Source organism: Lampetra fluviatilis, chromosome 71 (genome assembly GCF_964198595.1).
Source record: "Lampetra fluviatilis chromosome 71, kcLamFluv1.1, whole genome shotgun sequence".
NCBI lineage: Eukaryota > Metazoa > Chordata > Hyperoartia > Petromyzontiformes > Petromyzontidae > Lampetra > Lampetra fluviatilis.
The window spans coordinates 1,408,528-1,421,598 of record NC_136345.1 but is presented as its reverse complement, the minus strand read 5'-3'; the positions used below and the strand labels follow the sequence as shown (position 1 = coordinate 1,421,598).

The 13,071-nt window shown below is 44.7% G+C and overlaps 1 protein-coding gene across 4 annotated transcripts in view; it reads left to right on the top strand.

The window, feature by feature from the left end:
* LOC144953006 (uncharacterized) overlaps nucleotides 1–13,071 on the top strand; it is a 56,367-nt gene that overhangs the window by 41,541 nt on the left and 1,755 nt on the right. Inside the window, exons 5-7 of one of the 4 annotated variants that reach the window (XR_013640729.1) lie at nucleotides 943–1,149; nucleotides 2,300–2,384; nucleotides 5,697–5,710. Coding sequence is in view for 1 of the 4 variants with exons in the window: in XM_078883506.1 (XP_078739632.1) it covers nucleotides 5,737–6,909 (1,173 nt within the window). In the remaining 3 variants the exon portion in view is untranslated. Of the gene's footprint in view, nucleotides 1–942; nucleotides 1,150–2,299; nucleotides 2,385–5,696; nucleotides 11,273–13,071 lie in introns of those variants that run through there. The other 3 variants (XM_078883506.1, XR_013640731.1, XR_013640730.1) reach the window with 3 other exon arrangements.

Below are 13,071 nucleotides of genomic sequence, written 5' to 3'. Positions count from 1 at the left end.
AAGATTGAACCACTTCTACGGGGAAGTTCCAAGTTTATCTTTTTCTCTTATCCTGGGTTTTTTGTTTTCTCTCTCTGCCTGTGTATTTAGTGTATTTTTTCTGTCTCCACTCGTTTTTGTCGTTCTTATGTTCTGCTCTGTCTGTGTGTCTCCGTTCCTCTTGTCTTATGTTTCATCTTTCTTTGGAATTTTCACACTTAAATTCTAACTTAGCAATCTTTGAAATACGTAATCGACCAGGCTATGCGTTAATTGTGTGTTGACCGACTCTCTGTGTTGTATTACATAACATTGCGATATTTTGCTAAGTTATTTAATTTAGTGTGTTCTTTCTCCCTCCTAATGTTCAAGCTTGCGTACTTTACCAGGCGTGCTTCGTATTCATTGACATGTTAATTTTTTCTCTAACCCCTCCAACTCTCTCTGCCTCCGCCCCGCTCTGTCTATTTAAGGCCTCGCTACCGAGACAATCTCCCTCTCTGTGTCTGTGTTACTCTCTCTCTATGTATCTTGGTGATATCTGTCTGCTTATATGTCTGTCTATAGTTTTCTGGTTAAATGTTTTGTTGCTATTTCATTTATACCTAATGATGATTGCTTGTGTTGCAATCGAAACGTCGTATGTTATTATTTAATTTATTATGTTATCTTTATACGTGACTTTACCGAAAGAACCAACGAGAATGTTCACTATGTTTTTGTTGAGCTCACGCACCCAATGGGTCTCTGTTCAAGAGAGGGAGCCATAGAAATGGAATCTAAATAAACTTGAACTCTAACCCTGATCTCGCTCTCTGACGTCACCACTCATTAACTTTGCGTGAGACGCGAGGGGGAGGTGTCCCCCACTAGTGACGTCATGTCACCGAGGTATATACCCCCCCAAATCCACCTCCACCGGGAGTTTGAGCGTGACGTCAGGTCTGCCGATTTCCGTTCCAGGAAAGTGCTTATTTGGGACGGGGTCAGCAGCCAAGCACCATCACCTGACATGGGCCCCTCTCATTAACATAAGTTACCCTGCTGCTCGTTGGGGGAGGGGATTGTGTGAACCCCGCAAATGACGTCATGTCACCTGCTGCCGCATGACGTCATGAGCCACCAGGTTGCTGCTGCTGCTGCGCGCACGCTCGCTCACTGAGATCCGAGGTGAGAAGTTTACATCGTGGTGGTTGTTGTTGTGAACCCAGGTAGAGCCTCGCTCCTACTCCCTCGTAGGGATAGCAATTGAGTAGCAGCGAGTATGGAATCGATGTCCAGATTGAAACATTACAACGCGGGGCCTAGCCATACGGGGACTTGCCTCCTGCCCTCGCCTGATTGCAATTGCTTTAATTCTCTGCTTAAGTTTAATTTGTCTTCACCTGGCTCACTACTTTGAAACTTTGTTTTACTTGAAATATTTCTACGTTTTTATTTTATTTTACCAGGCATAGCCCACTTGAGCTACACGGCTCGTTTTTCAGAAGCCACCTGCCCACAACACAGTGGGCTTATCAACTTGTGGAAATCTTAATTTTGGAGCTTTCGTGACTGCAGGAATTATTCTTTGGTTCTTTCGGTAAAGTCACGTATAAAGATAAAATAATAAATTAAATAATAGCATACGACGTTTCGATCGCAACACAAGCAATCATCATCAGGTATAATGAAATAGCGACATAAAATCTAACCAGAAAACTATAGACAGACATATAAGCAGACAGATATCACCAAGATACATAGAGCGAGCAACACAGGTACAGAGAGGGGTGATCGTCTCTGTGGGGTGGCCTTAAATAGACAGAGGGGGGCGGAGGCAGCGAGAGGGAGGGGTTAGAGACAAAATTTACATGTCGTTTTACATAACATTTCGATACTTTGCTAGGTTATTTAATTTTAGTGTGTTTCTTTCTCCCTCTAAGCCTGCGTACTTCTCTACGCGTCTCCTCGTACTCATTGACATGTAAATTTTGTCTCTAACCCCTCCCTCTCGCTGCCTCCGCCCCCCTCTGTCTATTTAAGGCCACCCCACAGAGACGATCACCCCTCTCTGTACCTGTGTTGCTCGCTCTATGTATCTTGGTGATATCTGTCTGCTTATATGTCTGTCTATAGTTTTCTGGTTAGATTTTATGTCGCTATTTCATTATACCTGATGATGATTGCTTGTGTTGCGATCGAAACATCGTATGCTATTATTTAATTTATTATTTTATCTTTATACGTGACTTTACCGAAAGAACCAAAGAATAACTTGTGGAAATGTTTATCGGTCAAATACTCTAAACGCGTGGTGATGTTGACTCTAAATGTGCAGGGAAACCCGCAGGATCCGGAGGAGAATCCACGCGACCACGGAGAGAGAGGGACACGCAAACTCCAAATATACAGCCATAATACAGGTTTGTTTGGGATTGATCGCGTAAATAAGTCAATGTGCCGTTAACCCCGCCACCACCCGACTGCCAATTAGTAAGGGGTTTGTCACGTAAACAGAACGTGGCCAATGCGTCACAAGTACAGCACTAGTGTGTAGTGTAGTGTATAGTAGTGTACAGTGTATAGTGTAGTGTATGGTAGTGTATAGTGTAGTGTACTAGTACAGCATATCGGTGTGTTGAAGAGCCAAGCCACAACATTTACAATCTGAGTACAACGTTTTGACACTAATTCCAACTAGCTTCATCAGACGACAGCCACATGTTGTGGCTTGGCTCTGTGGGAATAGAAATCGGCTCGCTGGGTTCATAGCGCAGCACGCTAACCGTTGCACTACCGCTCCCCACTCACTCACAAACTTCATCGGAAGTATAGTATTTATCCAGCAGTAACTAAGTTACCCGGCTTAGCTCAGGTCTCAGTAATCAAACACTAAGAGTAATGTCTCTGCTTTTTTATGTAATTAAGGTGTATCGTACCATATCGAGACTTGGGGATTGGGTTGTTCTTTGTTTTTTATGTCTCTGCCTCTGCTCACATTCATTGACGATTTTTATGATTTTGGGCAAGCCCGTCTAAAGCTGCGTGACCAGGAGTTGGAGCCATTTGCTGTTCAACTTGGCTTGTGACAGAAATTCACTCTGGCCCCATGCATTACATGACATAGCATCTTCATTAATTATGTAGTTTGAGAAGCCCACAATAGCCATATAAATAAATTGCATTCGTTATAGTTAAAATTATACGCACATCGATGCCTGGTTATAGTTAAGGGATCGTTCTCTGGTCAACCATGTTATATCTGCTGATGATCTGGAAATGGCTACTCAAGGAGATGGGGTTAGATAATCTTGTTCTGTGCCTGGATAATTCCATCATGAAAGGTGGCCTTGCGTATGTTCCACCAAAATAAATCACCTGCCTGGGAATTTCATGTCATACAACACTGTACCTGCTCAACTCCCCATGAGTAATCAGGCAGTTCTACAAGTGGTGGAGGAGCTTCCATGCCTGGTTAATGTGTTCACGACCAGCTCTGGTTTGGCAGCCAAAGTCTCACTTTAAATTTGTCTAACAGCATTCTTTCATTATACTGTGTAACACTGTGTGAAAGCTGCCTGGACTTTTGCTCCATACAAAGCTGTGGGTGTCCATCGCCAAGGTCTAGTCTGTCTGAGACCATCCCCTCTCCCTGTCATATTGGCATCGCACCCGCCTCTCACCCTTCGTCCTGTGAATGGTGGGCGCACAGGACGGTGCCACGCAGCCATTCCAGGTTAAGCCCAAATGGGTTTCGTGGGTCACCTAGCCACCAGGCATCGTTCCATGAGTGATATCAATATATAATATCTGTAAGGAGTCCCCCCAATAGACTGTCCCAGGAACTCTACCAGGCACGTCTCACTGGGGGACATCCCAGGGGCCTGGCCCAGGACATTCTGGTGGGAATATGTCGCTTGGCTGGCTTTGGGAACGCCTGGGAATTCCCCAGGAAGAGCTAGAGTCTGTCACCAGGGAAAGGGAGGTCTGGACTGCCCTACTGTATGTGCTGCCACCACAAACCTCACCAAGACAAGAGGATTTTTTAATAAATGAACGAATAGAGCTGTAATTCTTCTTGGCCACAGATATTACTCCTTTTTCTGTGCATGCAAAATATGAACTTATTTTAAGGCCTGTCTGTTCTGGCTTTTAATTAAGGCTGGCCTGGCGATGATCCCCTCTATTGAACCAAACAAGATTGTATTAAAACCTTACAGAGCCTTAAAATATCAGTACTGAATATAATCTGAGACTTTGGCAGGCGAGGCTGCATTGGTTGGGTCATGAATTCCGCATAAACAGACAATGCTCAAGCATCTTCTGTTAGCTCAGATGTTACGAGCTAAACGGGCATGGCATTGGCTAGAGAAGAGATTGGAGGATGTGGAGTTGATCAGACCTGCTGTCAAGATCGGTCTCTAGAAAAGGCCCGTGACGTATGCTGCAGGGCAGTAGGAGGTATTTGCTCTGCAACAACAATGAGGTTGGAGTAGCAATGCTCACATGAATGGGTGGAACGCTGGGTGCCTGAAATGTAGCAAGACAGCAGGAAGCACAGCTGGTGCATCTGTTAATCATCTCAGTCAGTCATCCCTTGACACCTGGATCATTCCCATGACCTGCTGACAAGTGATCCACACTTACATGGCATTCATGTGAAATATATGTGTATATAAGAGTGTATCTATGTGGGGAGCGGTGGTGCAGTTATTCCACTGTGTAACAAAAAAAAAATCTGTTCCTGGGTATTTTGTGTTATTTCCTAATTGCTTTTACCTCTAAAGTAAAAAAATGGCTATTATTCCCCAAAAACTTTGCTTTTGTGACCAGGACAGTGATATTTAGAAATTTACCTCTTTTCAATGAGAAAACAGGTTAATTAGTTTTTTTAGTTCTTGTATAATTCTGGTCACAAAAGCAATGTTTGTGGGGAATGAGCCATTTTCTAGACTTTTAGGCATAAGCAATAAAAAAAACAACACTTAGTACCCAGGAACAAAAATTGTGTTACATAGTGTTATCACAATTAAAGTTTGATTATCGCCGACAACAAACGTGATTGATTCGTGAAAACTTCACTTATTGTGGGGAAGCATTATTACGGAGCATATGAAGGTGGCCAGGTATGGTTCTGAACACACCACCACTTTTTTACCATGCCAGTGTGTGTTACAGTGTCAAGTTTGTATTTGCAGTAAAGTATATTAACTCGATTGAACACGGAGGTTAAATCAAAACAATAGTTTATTTTTGTTTTCCTTTGGAACTTTTTACGAGAATGGAAACAGGAAATGAACACTGAACATATGCAGCTGAAGTCAGATCTGTTCATCCCAGCATTCCAGGAAATCTGAGCCTGGCTTCACACCTTTAAGTTGTGATTGAACATTAATTCATGCATTTATGCATAATACAAATAGTATTATTGTCAACACCCTTTGCTGTGTTAGCTGAATTTTGCTTTTATAAATATTCCTTTTGTAGCCAGACATCCGAAATTGTGTGCTTGGAGTTTTAGGTTAACATTCATTTTGAAGATACTAGGGCTTCCAGGCTGACCATTTGCCGTCTCATTGTGTGCCCGTGTGATGAATTTGAGAATCCTTTTCACTCTATCATGAATATATGAATGAGTATAGACGTGCAAGTCATGTGTGACTGTGTATATATGCATTCCTTTGTGCCTCGATACTGACGTAGATGGTCTGGATATTCTTTTTTTCTGTCTGCAGCTGACACTTCCTCTGACACTTCCTCTGCAAAATTGGTTTGATGGAGCAAAGGCACTCAGCGCAGCTCGGTAGAAAAAGGCAACAATGCAACCAGTGTGCATACAGCACGGATCATGTTGGACATCTGACACAGCACCAGAGAACTCACACAGGAGAAAAACCCTTCACGTGCAGTGTGTGTGGGAGGGCATTTTCAATGTCATCTACTCTTAAAAAACACTGGAGAACACACACAGGAGAGAAACCCTTCAAGTGCCCTGTGTGTGACAAGGCATTTACACGGTCATCAGGTCTTTATAGACACCAGAGAATACACACAGGAGAGAAACTCTTCACGTGCACTGTGTGCTGGAAGGCGTTTTCACGGTCATCCGGTCTTGTATCACACCAGAGAACACACACGGGAGAGAGGCCCTTTAGTTGCACTCTGTGCGGGAAGGCGTATGCACAATTACAACATCTACAAAAACACCAGAGAACACACACGGGAGAGAAACCCTTTAGTTGCACTCTGTGCGGGAAGGCGTTTGCACAATTACAACATCTACAAAAACACCAGAGGACACACACGGGAGAGAAACCCTTCAGTTGCACTCTGTGCGGGAAGGCGTTTGCACAATTACAACATCTACAAAAACACCAGAGAACACACACGGGGGAGAAACCCTTCAGTTGCACTGTGTGTGACAAGGCATTTTCAAATCAATCAGTTCTAAAGAAGCACCAGAGAACACACACGAGAGAGAAACCCTTCAGTTGCACTCTGTGTGAGAAGGCGTTTGCACAGTCATCAAGTCTTAAACATCACCAGAGGACACACAAGCATCAGAAGATCCCCAAGAAATGGAGTCTGAAATCGGCTTGTGAAAGTCAAAGTGCTGCAATGAGCCCATTCCTCATGAAACCAGAAGTGAATCCCAGCTTGGACACTTTTAAAGGTATCAAGGTGAAATGTGAAGAAGTGATGAAGAGCGAAGAAGTGAAGGTGAAATGTGAAAAAGTGATGGTGAAGAGCGAAAAAGTGACGGTAAACTGTGAAGATGAAGATTCAACTCCAAAATCGGACCTTTACATCGATGGAGGCAACGTGAAGCAGGAGGAGAATTCTGGCTGTGAGGCAGAGCGAGGCAACTCCCAGCAGTTTGTGGAAGTGGAGGTGTGGGTGGACTTCTTAGACAATACAAAGTCAAATAGAGACCCGGTAGATGTGTAAGCTTGAGACAATGAAGCTCCAATAGATTCATCTTTGTCACAGGCCTTTAATGAAAAGAACGTGTAGTCGAACACTCAATTCCTGGGTTCAACCTGCAGAGTAAGAGCGACCAGTATTTGTGGAGCTGTGGGTTGGGTAGATGAATAATCAGGAGCAAGAGCCAATAAGCTCCTAAGTATTCCACTATTATATTCATATTTGCATTTATATGGTGCTTGCTTAATTGCCTCAGCAACTCAGTTTTGTTTCACATCTCATCACAGACACTTGAAGAGCACCTTCAAGTGGCAGCTGCCTCTATCAATGACCCTGCTGTCGCCTGCATGTGGGCATGAGTCTGTCAGTAGGGGGTGATGATTGATGTGTAATCTCCATTATGTAATTTATGGATAATGTTTGGAATTGCCCAAATATTGACCATGACACCAACATGCAATGACCTATGTGTTTTGAATGACACAATAGTATGTTTTACATCCACTTAAGCAGACGGTGCATATTTGGTTTAATGTTACTGGAGTAGTCAGGGGTGCCTGTGGGATTTGAACCTTGAACCTCTGCAATAAATAGAGAATGTGCTTCTATTTGGCTTCCCTCAATCTGAGTAGGCATTACAGCCTGAATGTTTCTAACCAGCGCAGATGTTCCATTTAGGGGGGGTCTACGTTTCACATGCCTGTTGAAAGGAGGGCATTACTGTGGCCGAGAAGAACCGGAGCGACAGACCAGGTCGCTTCCACACAGCATAGCGCAGCTGATGAAAAGATAATGCTGCCCGACTATTGGGACCACCCATACAGTGTACACTCACAGTGTACCCACACCATGTACACAGTGTACGCAGAGTTTACCCACACAGTATACAGTCTGTCCACGCACAGTGTACACATACAGTAACAACAACCGCCATTCGTCACTAAGTGGCGGTGACGTCACCACGGCGCTTGTGCCAGGCTGTGTGCACGGGGCAGACCCAGGTGGCATGGGTTGACTGAGATGAGGCTCCTTGGAGGAGGGGATTGTGTGTTGAACCCCGTAATTGACGTCACCGCCTGCTGCCGCATGACGTCACAAGATAACAAAGCTGCTGCTCCACATTTACATCGTATTCTTTCGGTCTCTCGGTAAAGTCACGTAGAACAAAAACATTTACAAAAAACTACGTCGTTTTGATCGCAACACAAGCAATCATCATCAGGAGAAAAAAGAGGGGGAAAGCTGCTGAGGCAGGCTGTTTTAAAGGTTTGAAATGGGTGTAGCCCAAGGGTCATAAACGGAGTGGGCAGAGCTAGTGATGTTAAAGTGATACATTTGCATGTAAATGTAAGATCGGAGAGCTACCTCCACAACGAGGGTGCAGAAAGTGAGAAATTGTATTGTGAGATTCGCTAATCTCAATACAATTTCTCACTTTAACATCATTAGCCCAGCCCACTTCGTTTATGACCCTTGGGCTACACCCATTTAAAACCTTTAAAACAGCCAGCATCAGCAGCTTTCCCCTTCTTTTTTTCTCGTGATGATTGCTTGTGTTGTGATCGAAACGTCGTAGTTTTTTGTAAAAAAAAAAAGTTCTACGTGACTACCGAAAGACCCAAAGAATATTAATTCCTGCAGTCACGAATGCTTTAAGTCAAGATTTAAGTTTACAGCTTGGTTGTTGTCGTGGTGGTGGTTGTTGCATTTGTGAACCCAGGTACAGCCTCACTCCTTTTTTCTATTGTAGGGATACCAATTGAGTAGCAGCGAGTATGGAATCGATGTCCTGGTTGAACATTACAATGCGGGGCCTAGCCGTGCGGGGACTTGCCTCCTGCCCTCGCCTGATTGCATTTGCTTTAATTTTCTGCTTAAGTTAAATGTCTTCACCTGGCTCACTACTTTTAAACTTTTTTCTATCTTAAATATTTCTACGTTTTTTATTTTTATTTTACCAGGCATAGCCTATTTGAGCTATACCGCTCTTTTTCAGAAGCAACCTGCCCAAAACAAAGTGGGCTTATCAACGTGTGGAAATATTTATCGGTCAAATATTATAAACGCGTGGTGATTTTGACTCTAAATGTGCAGGGGAAAACCGCGGTATCCGGAGCAAAATCCACGCGACCATGGGTGAACGCAGGTTCAGCGCGGTGGCACAGCGTGCGGTGCGGGCTCCTGTTGAGAGCGTGAGAGTGTCAGCTAGCTCGGGTTACGTTGGGGGCATGATACTATGGCTGACCTGGGGACATGTGACCGGATGATACTGGAGGGGGGGCACCGGTGGAGGGGGCCAATTGGTGGTCACATGGTCCAAGAAGAACTCTCGAGAGCCTTCGGGCAAGGGGGCGAGAGAGACCGAGAAGGTGGGCGGGGCGAGAGGCGGAGCCAGCCCCAGCCCAGCCCGATACAGTAGAACCTCTGGTCACGAACGCTTCTGACCACGACCAAATCGGGTTCCGACTAAAAAATGCACAACATTTTTTAATCTGGTCACGAACACATACTTGGGTGGTGATCAAACACGGCCGCGGCCGATTTCCCCTTCCGTGCCATTTTTTTGTAAGCGCCAAATTTTCTGTTTGTTTACAAACAGCAGCGACCCACGTGTGGCGGCATGCTCAGTCAGTTTCGCTTAGTAATCGGTCTCGGTCAGACATGCGCTCATTCGCTGTGAACTCTGTGCAGTATTTTGTGTATTTTTGCATTAATTTTGCAATTACACAAAGCGTAAGTTATATAACTTTTGTTATATAAAATTCCTAGTAAGATATTAATTTTGTGAGTGTAGTCATACCCCTCCCCCCTCATTCAAGCCATAATTTAGAGAGCGAAAGCGCTGAGTTCGTAAATCGCTAACATAAGATCCCGTTAATATCTTCTCGCATCATTCATATGATGATGCGGTGAAGTAAACGTTCATACGATATTATGGTGAATGCTTCCAAAAACAATACTGTACCCAAATATTACTGTTAACTTACTTTCAATAGAAACATGAATTGCTCATACGAATATTCTCTCTCTCAGAATCGACCGACTGATGTAGCAGACGAAACAATCATCTTGTTGAACGATTCTAAACCTTGACGCGGCAATGTTAGTTTCTCTGTTTAAAGTTTTCTCAGTGTTATTCAATGTTTTTACATTTAGTTTACTATTACACTGTGAATTCTATGGCATAATTAACAATTTTTGTGCTTAAAAATCTTTCAAAAACAATATTTATATACAGTTCGTAGGAGTCTGGAACGGATTAATCGTATTTACATACAATCCAATGGGGAAATAAGGTTCGAGTCATGACCAAATCGGGTTGCGACCAAAGTTATGGAACGAATTATGGTCGTGACCAGTGGTTCTGCTGTATCAGGGGGGCCCTGAGAGGGGCTTGGGGTTCTTACTGTTGGAGAGGCCGAAGATCCACGTCAAGCTTGAAGCCTCCAGCCACGCGGTCCGGGACCCCGCTTGTGGTCCGGACCGGGATAGTGGAACCGCGTCTAGTTCCGTTGTAGCATGGTTAGTTTGGTGGTCACCACTCGAGAGTGTGTTGTGTTAATAGCTTGGAGTATGTTGTGCTAAGAGTTGAATAAACGTGTTGCTCCCAAGACAACGTCTGCAACTCAGTTTGACTCACCACAAAGGTAACCGGATGGGTCTGCGCAAGCCTATTGTACATCCCATTTGCTGGTTATGCATGCATACACCACGCGTGGTGTAGTTGTGGTTTATGGTGGTGTAAAGTATAGTGTGCGGTGAATTGTAGTGTGTGGTCAATTTTCTGATGTGTGGTGAAATATGTATGGTGTTGTGTATAGTGTGTACAGTGCATAGTGTAAGAAGCCTGTATGGGTTTATCATGTTGTAATGTGAGGTTATATCTGGGTCATTGACGGATTACAACTCGTCACGATGATTGGCTCTGCCGGTCCTGGTCCATAGCCAATGGGGGGAAGCCTAGGGGCGTGGCCCTGACGTAATGGAAAGGTGACAGCTGTAAGTAGAGGATTGGTTCTGCTGGCTTTGGCCACAGCCAATGGGGAGATGAGTCAGGGGTGTGGTCCCGGGAGCCTACGAGGGAGCCTGGAAGACTCCATAGAGGCTAACCAGGATTGGTGGAAACGTACCACGTGACCCGGGTATTAAATAGGGGTGAAGACGAACGACACGTGGTCAGAACGGGAACGAACGGAGGAGGGGGCCGCACGTGAGCGGGGCTCCGGGTTGCCACGTGGCGGCGCGTCTCTCTATCCCTCTCACGCTGTCAGCAGCGTGAAGGAAAGCTGTAATGAAAAGTGAATAAAAGACCGGATTCCAGAAGTCGCCTCAACGACCTTTATTACACTGTGACAAATGACACGTACTCCTCAGGTGATGAACAGGTCTGTCGCTGTCTTTCCGAAAGACCTGTTCTTCACCTGAGGACGGCTGCTTGCGTTGTGGCCGAAACGTCGTGAGAATTGTTTTATTTTTATTATTTTATTATTTCCCTTCTACGTGACTTTACCGAAAGAACCAAGAAGATGAATCCCTGCAGTCAGGAAAGCTTTAAATCGAAATTTTACAGTGGACGTTGTTGGAGGATACTCATATTTTTTATGATTTTTTACCCAAGTTAAAATCCAGTGAAGCCAATGCTATCATGAAATATTTTATACATTCAGTATTAAATCTTTTATACATTCAGTATAAAAGATTTCATGATAGTATTGTTATTAACCAAGCAAAGTCGTAACTTGCTTTGGTGCTTCCATCTTTCCTGCCGTTTGGCTGTTATCTCCGACTCTCTGAGTTGCATTGCCCTGTTAGGTGCCTCTGCATTAACGGGCTGGGGTCTCACTAACATGGCCACCTTTGCTCCCTTAGTCTCGATGGCTCTGGCTGTGTGATGGGCTGTGTGTCTCACTGGCGTGACCACCATTACGATGGTTCACTTGCGTGGATGCGCTGGACTCACAGCGCAGTTGGCAGCGCCGCAGCTTGTGTTACACATAGACATGACATTAACTTACTAATCCCCCTAATCTCCCTGCATAATCTTTCCCATCAACATAGTGCTAATCTCCCATTAACACTGCTGTTGTATGAATATGCGGGGATGATACTCTTATGCGGCGATGGAAGCTCATTTCATGCGAATCTCTCTCTCCCTAATCACCCCCATTAACACAACTGACGTACTTGCGTCCGGGGATGGAATTCCTTTCCAGCTCAGACCCCGCTTGCTTGCCAATTGCCACATAAATAACCTCTTGTTGTAACAGCTCTCTCGCTGGTTCAGCAGTTCCACTGCTGGATTATTTTTTCCGCCTGAGGATGACCGCTTGTGTTGCGATCGAAACGTCGTGATTTCTTATTTTTTGTTTTATTTTATTTTTCTACCTACGTGACTTTACCGAAAGAACCAAAGAGTATGGATTCCTGCAGTAACAAACGCTTCAAATCAAGATAGGACAGCACCAATTCCAGTGTCGCTGGCATCCGTGTCCAACACAAAGGGCAAATAGAAATCTGGGAAGCCGAGGGAAGGCGGGCGTGTTGACGAGGCCATTGCGTAACGCAACAAACGCGGCCTCTTCCCCGCACCGAATTCTCTGGCCCTTAGCAGTGAGCGCATCGAGCGGTTTTGCAATTGTCACGAAGTTGGGGACAAACCAGTGAAATGATGCAAACCTGAACAAAACTGCGAACTTCACCCACCAACTTAGGGGTTGGCCATGTGTGCACGCACAGTTTTGTCAGGATCCGTGGCTATCCTGGACTCACTAACAATTTAGCCCAATACTGCAATGATGTTTACAAGAGATGACAGTTTAGTGGTTTAAATTTGAGATTGACCACCCGCACGCACTTTGACAAACATGGACCGCAGTCACTGCAAATGCTCCTGAAACGTGCGCCCGAATACAATTATGTCGTCCAGGTAAATGAGGCATTGGAGACCTGCCTAGACCAGTTCCATAAGCTGGTGGAACATGGCAGGAATGGAATGCAGCCCCATGGGGAAGAAACTAAATTGGAAGAAGCCTTGGAGTGTTGGGAACGCGATTTTAGGCCTAGATTCTTCATCCAAGGGCAGCTTACAAAATCCTGACAACAAATCGAGGGTCAAAAATAACCACGCCATAGAAATTTTGTTCAGCTTGCGGAAATCTATGCAAAAGCGCAGACTCCCATCCCGTT